At 41.7% G+C, this 19,669-nt stretch overlaps 2 protein-coding genes across 3 annotated transcripts; one reads left to right on the forward strand and one right to left on the reverse strand.

Moving 5' to 3' along the window:
- Window positions 1-833: 833 nt before the first annotated feature.
- IQCF2 (IQ motif containing F2) lies at window positions 834-2,411 on the forward strand. The gene is made up of 3 exons (XM_043587475.1): window positions 834-957; window positions 1,134-1,217; window positions 1,974-2,411. Exons 1-3 carry the CDS (start codon window positions 940-942, stop codon window positions 2,355-2,357), a joined length of 486 nt encoding a protein of 161 aa, XP_043443410.1. The 5' UTR covers window positions 834-939; the 3' UTR covers window positions 2,358-2,411.
- Window positions 2,412-15,200: 12,789 nt separating this feature from the next.
- Window positions 15,201-18,365, reverse strand: IQCF5 (IQ motif containing F5). Of its 2 annotated transcripts, none has more exons than XM_043585832.1 (2): window positions 18,236-18,365; window positions 15,201-15,652 (listed from the first exon to the last, which is right to left on the reverse strand). In XM_043585832.1, exons 1-2 carry the CDS (start codon window positions 18,243-18,245, stop codon window positions 15,213-15,215), a joined length of 450 nt encoding a protein of 149 aa, XP_043441767.1. In that variant the 5' UTR covers window positions 18,246-18,365; the 3' UTR covers window positions 15,201-15,212. The 2 variants fall into 2 exon arrangements, with proteins under 2 accessions (XP_043441767.1, XP_043441768.1); XM_043585833.1 differs by lacking the exon at window positions 18,236-18,365 and adding an exon at window positions 17,048-17,162.
- Window positions 18,366-19,669: the final 1,304 nt, after the last annotated feature.

The raw sequence follows: 19,669 nt of genomic DNA on the forward strand, positions 1-19,669 counted from the left end.
CCTAGCAGGATTTTTTTAGGGGATTGACACTATGAAATTCTTGATGGAAACTTCTATCTTCTGTCTTCTGCCTTGAATAGTTTGTCACATTGGAAATATCTGAATTTGTAAGTTTTTTTAAAGTTTGTGTATGAATCTACCTGGTCTTGATGCCTTATTTATGGTGGATCTTCAGTAACCTTCTCAATTTATCAAGTTTTACATATTTTCTCCAATTAATTTTCATAATTTACATTTTGTTAGGAAAGCATTTCCTCTTAGTTTCCAAATTTGTTATGATAGCATTCTCTTACATTTATTTAATTCTCTTTGTGATTATTTTGCCTTTCTCATTCCATTTTTGTTCTCTTTCTCCCTCACTCAGGTTCATGGAGTGTTTATCTTTAATATTGGTCCTTTCAAAAATACCACATTTTCAATTTACTTTCCACCACCTATTTTTGTTTTCTATTTAATTTAAATTTTTACCCTTATTTTACTGCTTTTTAGATTCATCTGTTCTTTCTCTTTCTGGTTTCCTATGGTGTATTGAGGTACTGAAACCTGAGTCAAGGGGAGACAGGAAATGCTAAGTCTCAGAAAACACTAGAGAGCTCCACAGAGATACACTGCCATGGTCCTTCCTGCTCCCCTGTGTGACTGAAAATGAGGAAGGATGTGGGCGGGCCTCACTGGAGGACCCCGGGTATCAAATGGCCCTCACGCACCCTATCTTTCCACTCTGAGCTCTGGTACATCTCTGACAGGAGGGAAGTAGACAGGTAAGGTAGTACAAGTTCCCATGGAGCTTGTTTCTGAGGAAGACTCAACTCTGTGTCAGATATCTTAATCCTGATGTCATAATGCAGTTGGGAACTCATAACTGTCCCCCTCATTTTATTCATGCCAGACTTTGGGAAGTAGAGAAATCAAGGCTAATGAACCATCTAGAGATAAGCCATGGGGCTCAGATTTTGTGTAAGAGACATGGCCAGATTTACTAGGCAAACTAGGAGTGGGTGGGAATCACCCAGGACTTCACAGGTCTTGGGAAAAGAAGGGATGCTGAAGCAGGGGGTATCTTTGTACAGAGCCATAGAGAGAAACAGCAGTCTTAACTCATCCATTCATTTCCGATTCAATTCTGATGACAGACTCACGGCAATTTAATTGTACTTGTAATCGAAGATGTTGAAGAAAGAACCGAATGGAAGAAGACGGAGAAGCAGAAACTCAAGGTGAGTAAAATTTCCATGTAGTTAAGAGATATCCAGAACATTTATATTTGTGTCATAAGGGTGTGGAATTGTGCTCCTTATGGATCCTGAGTCTAAAATAATCAAGAGTCAGCTCAATATTGGCCTATTTTTCCTCCACTCCCTTCTCAGCATGGGCTCTCTGGGTATCAGTCTGACTGTGACATGAAGAGTGAATGGGGAGAATGAAAACCATCAAGAAATGAATGGGGCTGGGAGGTGATAATGTGAGGACTCTGAATTAGTACAATGTTCAAAATATGGGAAGGCTGGAGTAGAAAGTGGGTTGAGGGTGCTGAAAACCAATCAGAGTACTGAAATACATTGTGGCAGAGGGAAATCAGCCAATGATGGTTTGGGACTAGAATTAGCAGAGAATACCAGACAAAGGCATTATGAGGCCAAACCTCCAAAATCCAATAAGCATTGAAGATGTGGACCATGACTAACAAAGTCCCTCATATCCCTAATGCACCCTTCTAGCTGCTAATTGTTTTCCCCTTGATCTATACACCTGTGAGATAGTAGGGTGCTGTGACTCTGAGGGCAGAGTGATGTGCCCACAGTGGCAAAGAAGGGCTCACTATCCAGGTCTTCTGGCTCTTAGGCAGTGTCCTGCCAACTCCCCTTAACTCTCCAAAAAATGGTAACTGTTAAGAGAATCCAGGCCCCTTCCAGGAAGATCTTGGAAGTTGATGGCAGGAAGTTCCCTGAGTGGTCTCTCTTATCTCCACTTAGAAAACTTTTAAAAAACAAACAAAAGCAGCTACAGAGATCCAGGCCTGGTGGCGTGGCACCCTGGTACGCCGGACATTGCTGCACGCAGCCCTCAGGGCCTGTATCATTCAGCGCTGGTGGAGGCTGACCTTGGATAGCCTACTGCAGAAGAAGCGAAGGCAAGCCCTGGTCACCTATGCAAATACAGTGAGGGCCGTGGTCAAGATCCAGTCCTTGGTCCGTATGTGGCGTATCCACTGGCGATACCGTCAGGTGCTCAATGCCATCTGTGTCATTCAGTGCCACTGGCAATGCCACAACTGTCATACCTGTGCTCTCCTCCGGGGCCACTGTGTAGTCACAGCCACTCACCTACAGTTCCACATTGAGATCATCAACCCCTAAAGGTTGGCAAGAAGGGGCACTGTGTCTCCTGTCCCCAGTAAAAGTTTAACCTGGTCTGGTATGTCTCATGTTCTCCTCCAGCTAATGGAAATGTTGGGTCTTAGGCCATGCTGCCTCCTTTTCTTCCTGGGAAAGAACTTCAGTAAGGTTTTCCCCTTGTGCCCATGGACCCTATTTTGGACTGACAATGACCATATGCTGTTTACTCAGTTGTTGAAACAGAAACTGAGGTCCTTGTCTATCCTGATATATGACAGAGCCAGAAGTCTCAGTTCCCATTCCCAGTACCCTTCCTTTCTTCCCCCCTGGGGATCTGAAAGATAGGTGAGCTGCACCTCACCGAAGACCCTGAGCATCTCTGCACATGAGAAGAGACTCTGAGACTCTTCTCTGTCAGCCTGGGGTCAGGGGTTAACTGGGGTCTGGGTTACCTCAGACAAGGTATCTTTGACAAGCACCTAGAGAAAATGCCAACATTTGTCTGACTACTGGAAGCAGTGCAATGCAGCCTCAGGTGAAGACAGGAGGCTGGCCTTAGTGATAGGTGCAGCTAGGCATGTTGATGAGCAGCTGAGGGGGACTAACAGAGACTATGAGTTCATGGTACTCCAACTCTGTCTCCACAGCATCCTTACCCAAACTCCTCTCCTTAAGGGCTGTAGCAAACAGGGCTCTCTCTGATATTATCCCATCCCTACTCTTATCTCCACTCTCGGTGATTTTATCATTGGTCAGATTGTCCTATCAATCTCCTTGCTCTAATAAACCATTTTTGCTCCCCTCCTCAGCCACTCACTCCCATAGTCATACTAAAGCAGTGTGATTCAATGGAACTTTCTGTGATGATAGAAATGAACTGGATCTGTGCTATCCAACGTAGTAGCCACAAGCTACATATGGTTGCGAAGTACTTGAAGTGTGCCTGATGCAGCTAAAGAATTGAATCTTTGATTTTATTTTATTTAAATTAATTCAGGTTTAAATGGGCACATGTGGATAGTGGCTATTCTATTGGACGGTGCGACTGTAGACCTCACCAGTACAAATAATTTTTCTATTACCCAAATGGCTTTTTCTAGTGTTGCATTTTCTGATTACTTTATTCTTTCTTTCCAGTTCATCTTTCAAATACCCCCAATAGACTCTTTCTTCAGATATGATAAAGTCTTCCAATCTATTGACCCTACCTTTTTATTTTTTACAGCCATCACCCCTGACATGTCCTTGCATCTTTCTTTACCCAGTTCAGATTCTGCGGTTATTATTGTAATCTCTGCTCTGCACAACTTGACTTCTCTTAGCCCTCTCTCTGCAAGCATGTGTGGGGTGAACTCAACCATATACCTGCTCTGTGCCTGCAGAACAGTGAGCATGGCTGGAACAAAACAAACAACCTGAGGCATGATCTATCTCCGTTAATATTCATAACTGTAGATGTCTACTGGACAAATTTCCCAAAAAATTTCTCTGCTATGCTTGCATTTCCATTTTCTGAGTTGAAAATCCATATCACCTCCTCTCCAAATGTCCAGTTCTACATCTTTTCCCCTTGAACTGGATGATGGTATATGTCACCACACACTCAACTGAAGAAATGGGAGCAGACTGGACCCCCATCTTCCTACCACCACATTCTCCCTTTTCCTTCCCTCTAAATACAAACTAAATACTGTGAAAATAATTCAGTAGACAATCCTAAAAGGACTCTGAAATGTGGAAAGAAGGTGGATCGGCTAGGAACCTCAAGATTTAAAAATGTACACCATGATGAATTCTCTAGGTTTTCTTTTTATCTATCATATATCTCAGACTGGACACCAGAAATGTCTGCAATCCAGAACCACTAAGGGGTATAGAGGAAATAAAACAAAAACAAGAACAGCCTGCTCTCTATAGCCAAAGGAAGGGTAGCCTCACAGAAACTATGCAGGGAGACCCATACCTAGTGGCAATGACAGGCTAAACTGCCTGCAGTAGTGACACTAGTACCCAGATGGATCAATCCGTCTCATGCTCCAAATCCACTGGGAGCAGCAGGCATGATCTGCCCACAGCAGCAGCAATAATGGAACCCAGGCTTATCTACCCTCTCCGTACCCCACATCAGCCAGCAGCAGTGGCCCAAGCTATCCTCAGAAGCAGTAGCAGCAGAACCCACCACATTTCTTATCTGCTGATGGAAGCAGGCCTGATCTACCTTCCTGATGAAAGAGACTGAAGAAGATACAAATAAATGGAAACATTTTCCATGTTCATGGTTAAGAGGAGTTAATATTGTTAAGATGTCCATACTACCCAAAGTGATCTATGGATTCAGTTCAATCCCTATCATAATTCCTATGGCATTTTTCACAGAAATAGAAAAAAGAACCCAAAAATTTGTATCGAGCCACAAATGATCCTGAATAGTCAATGTAATCTTTAGAAAAAAAAGAACAGGGGCGCCTGGGTGGCGCAGTCGGTTAAGCGTCCGACTTCAGCCAGGTCACGATCTCGCGGTCCGTGAGTTCGAGCCCCGCGTCGGGCTCTGGGCTGATGGCTCGGAGCCTGGAGCCTGTTTCCGATTCTGTGTCTCCCTCTCTCTCTGCCCCTCCCCCGTTCATGCTCTGTCTCTCTCTGTCCCAAAAATAAATAAACTTTAAAAAAAAAAAAAAAAAAAAAAGAAAAAAAAGAAAAAAAAGAACAAAACTGAGAGGCATCACACTTCCTGGTTTCAACTAATGTTACAAAGCTATAGCAATAAGAACAATATGGTACCGCCATAAAAACAGACACACAGACCAATGAGACAGAATAGAGCACCCAGTAATAAACCCACACGTGTATGTCAATATTTGACAAGGGAGCCAGGAATACACAATGGGTAAAGACTAGTCTCTTCAATAAATGATGGGAAAACTGGATGTCCACATGCAAAAGAATGAAATTGAACCTTTAGTCTTGCACTATGTACAAAATAAACTGAAAATGAATTAAAGACCTAAACATAGACCTGAAACTGTAAACTTCTAGGAGGAAACATAGGAGAAAAACTGCTTGGCATTTGTCTTGGCAGTTGTCCAAGCAGTGATTGGAAACATTTGAAAAGAATTGGCTTTAAATGGTTGGTAGAATTCACCCATCAAGTATGTGAACTTGACTTTACTGGGAGATTTTTTTTTTATTACTGCTTGAATCCACTTGCTATTGATCTGTTCACATTTTGTACTTCATCATGATTCAGTCTTGGTAGGTTGTGTATTTCTAGGAACTTATCCATGTCTTCTAGGTTATTCAATTAGTTTGTGTATAGCTGTTCATAATAATATGATCCTCTGTATTTCTGTGGTATCAGGTGTAATATATACTCTTTCAATTATAATTTTATTTATTTGAATCCTCTCTCTTTTTTTTTCTTGGTTAATCTAGCTAAAGGTGTGTCAAAATTGTTTATCTTTTTAAAAAACAGCCCTTAGGTTAATTGAATTTTTCTATTATACTATTTCTGCTCTAATGTTTATTATTTTTACTCACTTTGGGCTTAGTTTGTTCTTCTTTTTTAGTTCCTTAAGATATAAAGTTGGGTTGTTTATTTGAAATCTTTTTTTTTTTTTAATGTAGGCATTCTCATTATCCACCTCCCTCTTAGAACAGCTTTTGCTGTATCCCATAAATTTTGGTATGTTGTTATTTTCATCTTTATTTGTCTCAAGGTACTTTCACTTCCATTTTTATTTCTTTTTTGACTCATTGATTGTTCAGAAGTGTATTGTTTAATTTCCAATTCCAAATTGTGCATTTTTCAATTTCCTCTTATTATTGATTTCTAATTTCATACCATTGTGGTCAGAGGAGATACTTGGTACCATGTCAATCTTCTGAAATTTTCCAAGACTTTTTTTGAGACCCAATATATGATCTCTCCTGAGGAATGTCCCATGTGTGCTTGAGAAGAATGGTATTCTGGTGCCATTGGGTGGAATGCTGTGGATATGTCTGTTTAGTCCATTTAGTCTATAGTGTTATTCAATCCTATTATTTCCTCATTGTTTTTCTGTCTAGATAATCTATCCATTGTTGAAAGTGAGGTTTGAAGTCCACTACTATTATTGTATTGCTGTCTGTTTTTCCCCTCACTTCTGTTAAGATTTGCTCTAGGGGCACCTGGGTAGCTCAGTTGGTTAAGCGTCTGACTTTGGTTCAGGTCATGATCTTGTGGTTCATGGGTTTGAATCCCTCATTGGGCTCTGTGCTGACAGCTCAGGCTGAAACCTGCTTCAGATTCTGTGTTTCCCTCTCTCTGCTCCTCCCCAACTCACACTCTGCCTTTCTTTCTCAAAAATAAATAAACATTAAAGAATTGTGTAAAAAAAATTTGCTCTAAGTATTTAGGTGCTCTGGTACATATCTATTTATAATTGTTATATCCTCTTGATGAATTGACTTCTTTATCAATATATATTGACCTTTTTAATCTTGTGATTGATTTTGAATAAAAGTCTACTTCCTCTGGGGCGCCTGGGTGGCTCAGTTGGTTAAGCTGCTGACTTCAGCTCAGGTCATGATCTCGTGGTCCGTGAGTTCGAGCCCCACGTCGGGCTCTGTGCTGACAGCTCAGAGCCTGGATCCTGTTTTGGATTCTGTGTCTCCCTCTCTCTGACCCTCCCCCATTCATGCTCTGTCTCTCTCTGTCTCAAAAATAAATAAACGTTAAAAAAAATTTTTTTAAAGTCTATTTCCTCTGATAAAAGGATAGCCAGCCCTGCTCGCTTTCTTTGGGTTATGATTTGCATGGAATATGTTTTTACATCTCTTCACTTTCAGCCTATGTGTGTTCTTAAAACTTAAGTGAGTCTCCTGTAGGCAGCATGTTGTTTATCTTGCTTTTTAAAAATCTTTTCTATGTGCCTTTTGAATGGAGAATTGAATTCATTTATGTATTTTAAATTTTTTAAATGTTTATCTTTGAGAGAGAGACAGAATGTGAGTGGGGGAGGGCAGAGGGAGAGGGAGACACAGAATCCGAAGCAGGCTCCAGGCTCTGAGCTGTCAGCACAGAGCCCAAAGCTGGGCTTGAACCCACGAACCTTGAGATCATGACTTGAGCCGAAATTAAAAGTGGGTGGCTCAGTCGGTTAGCGTCTGAATCTTGATTTCGGCTCAGGTCATGATTTCACAGTTTTGTGAGTTCAAGCCCATGTCAGGCTCTGCACTGACCCTTCAGAGCCTTCTTGGGATTCCCTCTCTCTCTCTTTCTCTCTCTCCCCTTCCCCTGATCCCATTCTGTCTCTCTCAAAATAAATAAACTTTTAAAAAGTAATTTAAAAAAAAGAGTTGGACACTTAACTGACCTGAGCCAAAATGAAGAGTAGAACATTTAACCAACTGAGCCACCCAGATGCCCCTCTACTAGAAGATTTGTGTGTGTGTGTGTGTGTGCGGTTACCATGAGGCTTACATAAAACATCTTATAGTTATAGCAATCTATCTTAAGATATTGACAACTTACCTTCAATTGCACACAAAAACTCTATACTTTAACTTTTCTTTCCATACTTTATATCACACTTTATATCTTTTTATATTGTGCATCTATTAACAAATTATTGTACCTATATTTTTATTACTATTGTCTTTTTTCACAGTTCCTTGTTTTTTTTAAAAAAATGGAATGTAGTTGACCCACAATGTTACATTATTTTCAGGTGTACAGCATAGTGATTCAACAACACTTACATTATTCTGTTCTCACAACAAATGTAGCTACCATCTATCACCATACAACACTATTACAGCACCACTGACTATAGTCCCTGTTTTGTACCTTTTGTTCCCACGATTTAATCATTCCATAACTGGAAGCCCATACCTCCCACTCCCCTCTATCCATTTTTCCCATTCCTCTACCCTTACCCCCTTCTGGCAACCATCTTTTAACTTTTACACTAGACTTAAAAGTGATTTATGCACCAGGGCGCTTGGGTGGCTCAGTCAGTTGAGTGTCCAACTCTTGATTTCATCTCAGGTCATGATCCCAAGGTTGTGGGATTGAACTCCATATTAGGCTCCACACTGAGAGTGGAGCTTGCTTAAGGTTCTCTCTCTCTCTCCCCTGCTCACACTCTCTCTCTTAAAAAAAAAAAGTTATTTGTGCACCACAATTACAGTATTAGAGTGCTCTGAATTTGACTGTATATTTTAACTTTACCAACAAGTTTTATACTTTCATATGTTTTCATGTTATTTCTTAGCATTCTTTCATTTCAACTTGAAGACTCCCTTTAGCATTTCTTGTAAGGTAAGTCTAGTGATGATGAAGTCCTTCTGCTTTTCTTCGTCTGGTCTTTATCCCTCCTTCAATCTGAAGGACAACAATACTGGGTGTAGTATTCTTGGTTGGAAGTTTTTTCTTTCAGCACTACAGCTATATCATCCTACTTCTTCCTGACCTTCAAGGTTTCTGCTGAGATTTCCACTGATAGCCTTTGTGTGTGTGTATGGTTTTTTTGTGGGGGAGGGTTCCTCTTCTATGTGACAAGTTGCTTTTATTTTGCTGTTTTTAAATTTTTCTCTTTGTCTTTGACTTTAACAATTTGATTATAATGCATCTCAGAGTCGTCTTCTTTGGGTTGATCTTGCTTGGGGTCCCTTGAGCTTCAGGTACCTGGATGTCCATATCTCTCCCAAAATATAGGAAGTTTTCAGCTATTATTTCCTTAAATACCTTCCTGCCCTTTCCCCTCTCTTCTTCTTCTGGGACTTCTATAATGTGTATATTTGTTCAGTTAGTGGAATTCCATTATTCATGTAGGCATTCTTCATTCTTTTTCATTCCTTTTTTCTTTTTGTTCCTCTAACTGGCTAACATCAGATGACCTGTATTTGAGTTCCTTGATTCTTTCTTCTGAGTGATCAAGTCTTATTTAAGTTTTCTATAGGTTTTCAGTCTTTCATTGTATTTTATAGCTGTAGAATTTGTTTCTTTTTTATGTTTTCTATTTTTATATTTCTTATTTTCTTCATTTTTTTCTTCTTTTTGCTTAATTATTTGTGTTCTCTTGCATTTCATTCAGTTTCTTTAAGGTGATTACTTTGAATTGTCAGGCAATTCACAGATCTCCATTTCTTTGGACTCACTTACTGGAACATTATTAGTTTTCCTTTGTTGGTGTCATGTTTGCCTGATTCTTCATGGTCTCTATTACTAGGTATATGGATGAATGTGGCTCCCACCAGGTCCCTAAGAAAGATCCTGCCAGGACACTGGGTAGGCCCTGGGAAGGCATAACTGGACCCAGATCATGGCTTAGAGGGGCTAGAACTGAGTCCCAAGGCTACTTCAGTGTTCATAGCCAGGACTGAGGTCTGCAGGCCTGGCTCTGGAGACACAGGTGGATGTGTTTTTCTAGTTGGTCACTAAGTGGGCAGGGCTACTTATGGATTGTAACTGGGATGGGCTAAAGCCAAGTCACAGCGCTGTTTCATGAATCTGCTGTCATACCAAAGTTGGCTGTCCTGCTTCCAGAGACACTGATGGGCATTTCTCCCAGTGGATCCCCAGGCTTCTGGGACTTTGTGGACTGAAGCTGGGAATAACTGGAGCCAAATTACAGTTCAATTTCAGGATTTCCAGGGGTACAGAGGAGCATGTTTTCCCCTGGACCCCTGGGCTGTCAGGATTGCTTTAGACTGCAGTTGGGAGGACCTTGAGGTGAGTCACAGGGCCATTTCAGGATCTGCATCAGACCAAGTTTGACAGGCTTGCCTCCAGGGGCTCCCAGGATGAGGTTGAGAGGGGCTAGAACTGGTTTACAAGCCATTTCAGGGTCCACAGCTGGGACCAAGGTCTGTGACAATTGCCTGAGACATAGATACACATGACTCCTCCCGAGTTCCTTGATATATGGTGTTGGTTGTAAGCTCAAGGCCAAACAGGGGACATAGAGGTATTTCCATGTTTGTAGACAAGACCATGGGTAGTGAGTCAGCCACCTGGGCATGAGCCTACATTGTCAAAATGGCCTTCTTAGGTCTTGACTCCACTGGGGTTTCACAATCTCTTACCTGGATCCAAGGTCTCTCACAGAGTACTTTTGTCCATGGGTGGCTGCCAAATTATTGCTGCTGAGGGGGAATATGAGCAGGGAGCCTCCTTTTTCATCATCTTGCTAATATTCTCTGCTAAAATATATACCTTTTATATTCCCAAAGAGGGGCACCTTGGTGGTTCAGTCAGTTAAGTGTCAAACTGTTGATCTCAGCTCAGATCTTGATCTCAGGATCATGAGTTCAAGTCCTGCATTGGGCTCCATGTTGGGCTCTTTGCTGGGCATGAAACTTACTTAAAAAACAAAAACAAACTCCCAAAACAAAACAGTAAAAAAGAAACAATCCAGATGGAAAATAAGCAAAAGACATTAACAAACATTTCACTGGAGAGTACATAGATGGCAAATAAACACTTGAAAGTATTAAGCATTCAACTTAATTAACCATTTGGTAAATGGAAATTAAAGCCACAGTGAAGGGGAGCCTGGCTCAGTCAGTGGAGTGTGCAACTCTTAATCTTGGGGTTATGAGTTCAAGCCCCACTTTGGGTGTAGAGATTACTTAAATAAATAAAACTTTAAAAAAAAACCAGTGGAATGTCACTACTTATCTATCAGAATGGCTAAAACAAAAAATACTGACAAAACCAAATGCTGGTGAAAATATGGAGAAACTGCATCTCTCAAAAATTGTTGGCAGGAATGTTAAATGACACAGCAACTCTGGAAAACTTTGAATTTTCCTAAATAACTAAATATGCAATTCTCATACAATTCTGAAATTGTACTGTTGGGTATTATTCCCGGGGGGGTGGGGGGGGCGGAAACTTATGTTTACATGAAAGCCTTTATATGAAGTCAAAGCTAGAGAAAACATGGCAGAAAGGATGGACAAAGAATCCATCTCTCTCATCTAGACAAGAACTGCACTGGAAGACTCTGTCTGATGTAGCTGTTTTGGAGCTCTGGACTCTATTTGAAGGCTTATAACTTCCAGAAACCTAGATGGTAAACTGTCATTAATTTTGGTCAATTTCAGCCCTTTGTACAGTACTGGCTATCCATCCCTGACCCTATCCCTAATCCCCAGCACTGTGGTGGGCAACCATGTATGGGTTCCGTAAAAATTTTTATTCTGTTTCCAAAAACCAAGGTGAGTAATAAAGATTCTGTCCTCTAAATATCAAGGATTTGTGCTCTGATTGCTTATTGCTGCTTGTGATCACAGAGGTACAGAGGCAGGCAGCCATTGTTGCAATTCCCAATCCCCACCAATTGTTTCAATACCCTTTTCTTCCAGCTAAAACAATTTCCAGAGGATTTAAAGATATGGAACCTTTTTTTAAAATTTTTACTCTTCACTTTTCTCTTTTTCCCTTATTGAGTACCGGACATTTAAGGACTAGAACACATATACAGGGTAATATAAAAAGTCATTATGTTTGCCCAGGAAAAGGTGTGGGCTCAAAATTTAAGAGAAGGTCTTAAATTTACACCTTAGATTAACTCCAAACACAGAGACACCTTACAACAAACCAACAACAACAACAAAACTAGCAAAATGAGGGAAAGTGTGAAAATCTGACCTGTAGAATCACCACATTATAAGATTCAAATTTCCAGTTTTCAACAACAAAAAATTCCAAGGTATACTAAGAAATGAGAAACTATATCCTATTCAAAGGAAAAACATTAAATCAACAGAAACTCCCTGAGATAAACAAGATGGCAGACTTACTAGAAATCGACTTTAAAACTGCTGTGTAAAAAGTGCTCAGAGAGCTAAAAGAAGACATGGACAAAGTCAAGATGATGTAAGAACAAAATGGAAATATTAAGAGATAAAAAACATTTTTTAAGTAGGCTCCATGAAGCCCAATGTGGGGCTTGAACTCACGACCCTGAGATAAAGAACTGAGCTGAGATCAAGAGTCAGATGCTTAACCAGCTGAGCCACCCAGGTGCCCCAAGAGATAGAAAATACTTTTAAAAAGTAATTCTTGGATTGAAAATTACAAGAACTGAAATGAAAATTCATTAGAGGGATTCAAAAGCATATCTGAGCAGTCAAAAGAATCTGCAAACTTGATGATAGGACAATTGAAATTATTGAGTCTGAGGAACAGAAAGAAAGATTGAATAAAAGCTAATATAGCTTAAAGACCTGTGGAAGACCACCAGCCTCTCCAGCATATGCATTGTGGAAGTCCTAGAAGGAAGAGAAAAAAAAGTGCAGAGAGATTATTGAAGAATGGCTTAAAACTTGGCAAATTTGATGAAATACATGAATATAAAGACCTTAAAAGCTCAGTGAACTCAAGGCAGGATAAATTCAAAGAGATCTATGCAAAGGAACACTATAATCAAACTTCCAAAAGACAAAGACAAAGAGAGAATCTTGAAAGCATCAACGGAGAAGCAACCCATTATATATAAGTGATTGCCTATAACGTCATCAGCAGATCTCACTGGAAACGTTGAGGCAGAAGGAAAAAACTGTCAAAAAAGAACCCCTACTGGGTTCTCAGCCACCTGGATGCCTCAGTCAGTTAAGCCTCTGACTTCAGCTCAAGTCAGGTCATGATCTCTCCGTTCACGAGTTCGAGCCCCGGTTCAGGCTCTGTGCTGAGCCTGGAGCCTGCTTCAGGTTTTGTGTCTCTCTCCCTCCACCCCTCCCCTGCTTGCTGCTAGCTTTAGCTGCACTGAAAGGGGAGGGGTGGAAAGAAAGGGAGACAGAATCTGAAGCAGGCTCCAGTCTCTGAGCTATCAATACAGCTGGTTTTTTTAAAAATAGGATCAAATCTTTGAAAATTATATATCTGGGGCGCCTGGGTGGCACAGTCGGTTAAGCGTCCGACTTCAGCCAGGTCACGATCTCGCGGTCCGTGAGTTCGAGCCCCGCGTCAGGCTCTGGGCTGATGGCTCGGAGCCTGGAGCCTGTTTCCGATTCTGTGTCTCCCTCTCTCTCTGCCCCACCCCCGTTCATGCTCTGTCTCTCTCTGTCCCAAAAATAAATAAACATTGAAAATTATATATCTGATCAGGTATTAATATCCAGAATATAGAAAGAACACCTACAACTCAACAACAACAAAAAACCTGATTCAAAAATGGACAAAGTATTTAATAAATATTTCTTCAAAGAAGATATACAAATGACTAGTAAGCATATGAAAAGATACTGAACATCACTAATCATTAGGGAAATGAAAATAAAAACTACAATAAGATACCACTTCACCTCCAGAAGATAGCTACTATCAAAAAGAGAGAGAGAGAAAGAGAGTCAGATTAGCAAGCATTGGCAAGAATGTGGAGAAATTGGAACCCTTGTGCACTGTTGATGGGAATGTAAAATGGTACAGATGCTACCGAAAACAGCACAGCAGTTCCTCAAAATTAAAAATAGAATTACTGGGGCGCCTGGGTGGCTCAGTCGGTTAAGCATCGGACTTCAGCTCAGGTCACGATCTCGCGGTCCGTGAGTTCGAGCCCCGCGTCGGGCTCTGGGCTGATGGCTCAGAGCCTGGAGCCTGCTTCCGATTCTGTGTCTCCCTCTCTCTCTGCCCCTCCCCCGTTCATGCTCTGTCTCTCTCTGTCTCAAAAATAAATAAAACGTTAAAAAAATTAAAAAAAAATAGAATTACTATTTTTATAATGAATTTTATAATAGAATTACTATTTTATAATGATCCAACCATCCCACTTTTGAGTATATACACAAAAGAATCAAAAGCAGAATCTCAAAGAGATCTTTGTACACCCATGTTCACAGCAGTATCATTCACAATAATCAAAAGGTGGAAGCAACCAAAGCATCCATTCATGGATGAATAGATAGACAAAATGTGGTGTATACATACAATAAATATTATTCATCCTTAGAAAAGAAAGAAATTCTGACACATGCTACAACATGGATGAACCTTGAAGACATGCTAAATGAAAAAGTCACTTCTACTACTACTGCTACCACTAATGTCTGATTCCATTCAAATGAGATTTTTACAGTGACCAAATTGATGGAGACAGAACAGAATGGTGGTTACCTGGGGCTGAGGGCAAGGGAGAATGGAGAATAATTGTTTAATAGTACAGAGTTTTAATTTTGCAAGATGAATAAAGTTCTGGACATGGATGCTGGTGATAATTGCACAACAATGTGAAATACTTAATGCCACTGAGCTGTTTATTTAAACATTGTTAAAATGGTCAATTCTATGTTATGTATATTTTACCACAGTTTTTTATTTTTTTATTTTATTTTTAAAATATTTTTATTTATTTTTGAGACAGAGCATGAGCAGGGGAGGGGCAGAGAGAGAGGGAGACACAGAATCTGAGGCAGGCTCCAGGCTCCAAGCTGTCAGCACAGAGCCCGATGCGGGGCCTGAACTCACAGACCGTGAGATCATGACCTGAGCTGAAGTCGGACGCTCAACCGACTGAGCCACCCAGGCGCCCCAACCACAGTTTTTTAAATGGCATTTTTTAAACATTTGGATGGGGGGAAGCAAAAAAGATGGCACAGTCCTCCATGTTACACAACTACAGAGGGTGCCACATACATGAACCACACTGTGAAAGAGTCTCTCCTGTGTTGGCCAACTTGGAGGCCCTGAAGCCCCCAAATCTCCTACCCATGGCAGACATTGCTAATCAATCTGTTCATAGGTCCTGTTCATCCAGCATTGGGCTCTCAGAATCTTTCTCCATGCTAGGAGAACTGGCACTTCCTCGGGACTGATTTATGAGATGCTATCATTAACTCAATGACCTCTTTGAAATCTGGCAAAGAGAGCAGAGGACACAGATATAGCAGACCTGATCATTCATTTACTGGAAGGGGTATGCACTGTTGCACTTTACAAGCCTGTAAGCCTAAAGAGATTTCAAGTTGAAGATTTAGTTGGCTTTCTTTGAGGTTGTAACGGCCCTGAATAAAGCCACGTGTTTGACAAATATGCCAGCGCCAATAGATCTGGATGATGCGGACAGCATGGAGCAAACGGCAGTAACGAAGGCGTAAGCGCCACATGCGGACCCAGGACTGCAGCTTGACCACTGCCCATTCTTGCTGAGCATAGAACTGTAGGGATAATCGTTTCTTCTTCTCCATCAGCTTCACCAGCATCTGCTTCCACCAGCGCTGAATTATCCACGCTCTGAGGGATGCGTGCAACAGTGTCCGGCGTACCAGGGTGCCCCGCCACCAGGCCTGGATGAACATGGCCGCTTCCTGTTTTGTGGTGGTCTTTATTCCAGGGCCTTGCAAAAGAAAATGGGACACTTAGGAAACTCATACATTTCAACTCCCAGGTGTGCCAGGAAGGAGCCCTGATCCTCTATCAACAATTGCCCCTTTCTCTGACATTCAGCAGAGCTTTTGTGGGCAATGGATGGACTCAGGAGATTAAGCAGGTGTCCTGCCTCTGCCACTCTCTGATTACTGGACATGGACACATCATCTTGCCCTCTGAGTCTCATGGCCTCCTCCTGAACTTGCAGTGTCACCCAGTTTTGCATGGACCTGGTTGGCCAGTTTAAAGCAAGAGCACCATAATCAGAAGTGAAAGAGATATAAGTTTCACCTGGACCCAACCACCTACGTACGGTTCATGTCTCTTTCCTCATACCCCTCCCGTTTGCTGGAGAAGTGGCATCTTTGTACCCCCTGCGCTCTCACCTCTGACTTCAGGTTACATCCACAACGTGCTGTCTCCCCTCTGCCTCACCAAAGTATTAAAAGACTCTTCCACCGTCTATACTTGAGCTTAAACATCAGTTAACACATACATTGGTATAAAGATACACGTGCACACACACTTCTAGACCCAATCTTCCTGTACCTCTATGCCAAACACAGTCCCCACCTTGTAGCTCCCAACCATGCATGGTCTAAGTTCATACTCTTTGCCCACCTCCCTGGCACAATCTATACACCTTGGCCAGACCCACATCTCAGCCTAAGGAGAAAATGGGGGAAAAGGATAGCCAAGGAAGAGTCAATCTGTATTCATTCCAGCTCTGTGTATGAGGACCATTCCTCTGTTTGCCTAGCACACCCTGGGTTTATGCCTGTTGTCCTGGAGCCGCGTTAATAAGTGTCCCTTCACTCACTGAAGCATCTCTCTTTGGATAACAAAGTTCATGGTCACAGACTTTTGGAATACTCCACTGAACCCCAAGGGTCAGAGATGTCACAAGTCAAGACTTTCCCCAACATAGTAAAGCCTATAACCATCTACACATGGAGGAGTGGAGTGGGTAATGGCAGTGATGTGGGTGGGAGTTTGGGGGACAGCCACTTCCTCTTCTCCCCTTTGCTCCTTCAACCTCTGTTCTATCAATATGACTTCATCACCTTTGACTATAACTTGGAAATTTTGCTGTCCTGTAATCAGAGACTACCGAGAAAAACATTGGAGAAAGTAAGGGTGATCTTCCCATCACTAGGTGACAAGTCAACCACACAGATTCCTGGCCTTTCCTGGGACCTCAGACATGGAAGGATTGGGGTTGGGGGGGGGGGTCTCATCCTGAGAACTTTACTGTCCTCCCAGAAAGCTCAGGTGGACCTAACTCTTTCTTACAAAACATTAAATGCCCATGACTTGAGGTGGATGGTCAAATCCCCCTCAGATCTGCACTTTACTAAATTACCCATGGTTAGGGGCAAGGTGGTCCCATCACTCTCAGGTCCATACTCCTCCAGCCACACACTGGCAGGAAAAGTGGAGGAGGGGTGAGAGATATGATGTCATAAAGACACCTATGACTCAGGCACCAGGATGGCTTCCAGCAATTGAGCCCCTTTCTAAGAAAAACCTAGAAGAACTGTCCTTTCTTTCCTACCAGAGTGGGCAGAGTTCTAGCTACAAAGAAGGACACCCCAAATACTGACCCACTGACACAAAAGTGTATAATGATACTCATTAAAGCCTGGATAGTATTTATTATATGGATTTCAGTTTATCTCAACAACGACACCCCAGATAACAATTAGAATGAGTGTTCTATGTACTGATATAGAACAGTGTTCAAGATTTAGCAAGATTAACAATCATCAAATCAAGATGAATTCAATATAAGTATATATTTATACACATGTTGTCACAAAAGCATTATTTTTAAAGGGGTGGGGATTAAGAAGGTAGATAAAAATTAGCAGTGATCATCTCTGAAGAAGACAGCAGAATTAGTGGAACAGAATAAACTCCCTCGTTGCTAAACCTCCTATGTCTGGCCTAACTGTAGGTCGTCTAGTTATCAGGCCTCTGGGAGAGCATTCATGAAGCCCCCAGGACTAGCCAGGGCCTTCGTCTCAGGCTCAAGTGGGCTCAAACACTCTCCTGTCTTCCTTTTCCCCTGAGAGCCTCAAAGTCACAGCCAGAAGATGGGTGAGGGGCAACCACTACACAAGAAGTGCCCCACTTTTGCCTGCTCCTTGCCTCTGAAGACCCACATGGTCATTGTGAAGACCTGGTCCCCTCTCAGGGTCACAGCCCCAGGGGTCATTGAGGAGTGCATTTGCAATGTGTAGAGTGGGCATGGGGTGGGGGCAGTGTGGGGCTATGCAGGGGGGTGGCATGTAGAGAAGACTCACACTCCTTACCCCCTTCTCCCTTCCCCCTTCCACCCTTTGACTAGCACTTCTGCTGGTCTAGGCAATTTCCGGGGGAGCAGTTATCCAGACTTTTATCCGTGAGTCTAGACCTTCATCCATGAGGTATCTGATTCTCTAGTTACCATACTTCTCCGGTCATAATTGTATTCATCTACCATTACACTGGGCAGCAAAGCACCAACAGATCTGCCAGTGAATCACCCAAGCAGCATTCATAGTCTTACCTGCCCCCATAGTGTGGCAGCAGCCCCCTCACCTTCTGATGACCAGGGTTAATTATCCCTGCCAGTATGGTGACTCCTTTCAACACCTGCTTGTCTCTTGGCAAAGGAGTCCAAAGTGACCGGGTCCCAGCCATAGCTTTAAGTTTAGTGGGACCCTTATTGTGACCCTTGATGACTACCCTCCTCCCTAGAAACTAGAATCCCCAGTCGTATGGAGCCTGCAGGGACACAAAGCCCAAATTCCCACATGTATAACTGGAAGGGTGCTCATGGATGCACCACCACTGCCACACATTGATTCTGGGACACATACATTCTACCTATTAGGAACCAAGCACCATGTAATGGGCCTTGATTTAGGGCTTGGGTTAGCAACTACAGCACATAGGTTAAATCCACCCCACTGCCTGTTTTTGTACATCCTGCAAAGAATGGTTTTTATATTTTTCAGTGGTTGAAAAAAAAAACCCACAAAAAAACCTCGTGACACATGAGAATTGCATGAAATTCAAATTTAAGCATCCATAAATAAAATTGTATTGGAACACAGCCAGGTTTATTTGTTTATAGGCTGTCTATTGCCACATTTGCACCTCAATGACAGATTTGAGTATTTGTGACAGGGACAGTATATGACCCTCCCATCACCTCCCACTGCTGCTCAACACATAACAAATGGCAGTGGTGCAGTTATAACTGAATAGTATTTCGAGTGCCACATATACTGCTTGCTGTGATGTATATTTTATCACCAATACATAATGTATTATGTCAAACAAGAACAGAGGAGAAAAGTGGACTTTAAATGTCACATTATTTGGCAATAGCAAAGCATTGTGTTCATTATGCAACATTATAGCTGTGCTAAAGGGATACAGCATTATATACCTACATTACCAGACTAAGCAGTCTGTATTATTCCTAACTCACAAGAAAGCAAAGATCTTAAAATTTAGCAATTTTAAATGGGATATCTCACCACAGCAGAACTTCTTTACAAAAATAAAAAATGAAAATGGGGCACAAAGTTTTCATACTGCTCATTTGTTAGCCAAGCAAGAAAACGTATTTACTACTGGTGAGCTAATTAAATTATATTTAATTGCAGCAGCTGGAAAAAAAATGTGATGACATAAAATAAACTTAACACTATTAGCCTTTCATGGGAATAGTTGCTCTGAGAGTTGAAGACACTGGGGACAAAACCAACAGTCAAATTAAAACAAGGAAAATGATTTCAAGTGGTTTTTCCTTAGCTGTTGATGAGTTAGCAGATGTTACCATACAGCTCAGCTGTTGTTCATGGAAGGGGTAAATGCCAACTTTAAGAGGCCTAAAGAATTCAGCTTTATGAATAGTCTGCATGAAAACAACTACAGTTGAGAATACTGGTTGAAGAAGCTGAGAAGAGACAAATTCAATGCCACCTGAAGT

This window comes from Prionailurus bengalensis, chromosome A2 (assembly GCF_016509475.1).
Source record: "Prionailurus bengalensis isolate Pbe53 chromosome A2, Fcat_Pben_1.1_paternal_pri, whole genome shotgun sequence".
Lineage (NCBI taxonomy): Eukaryota > Metazoa > Chordata > Mammalia > Carnivora > Felidae > Prionailurus > Prionailurus bengalensis.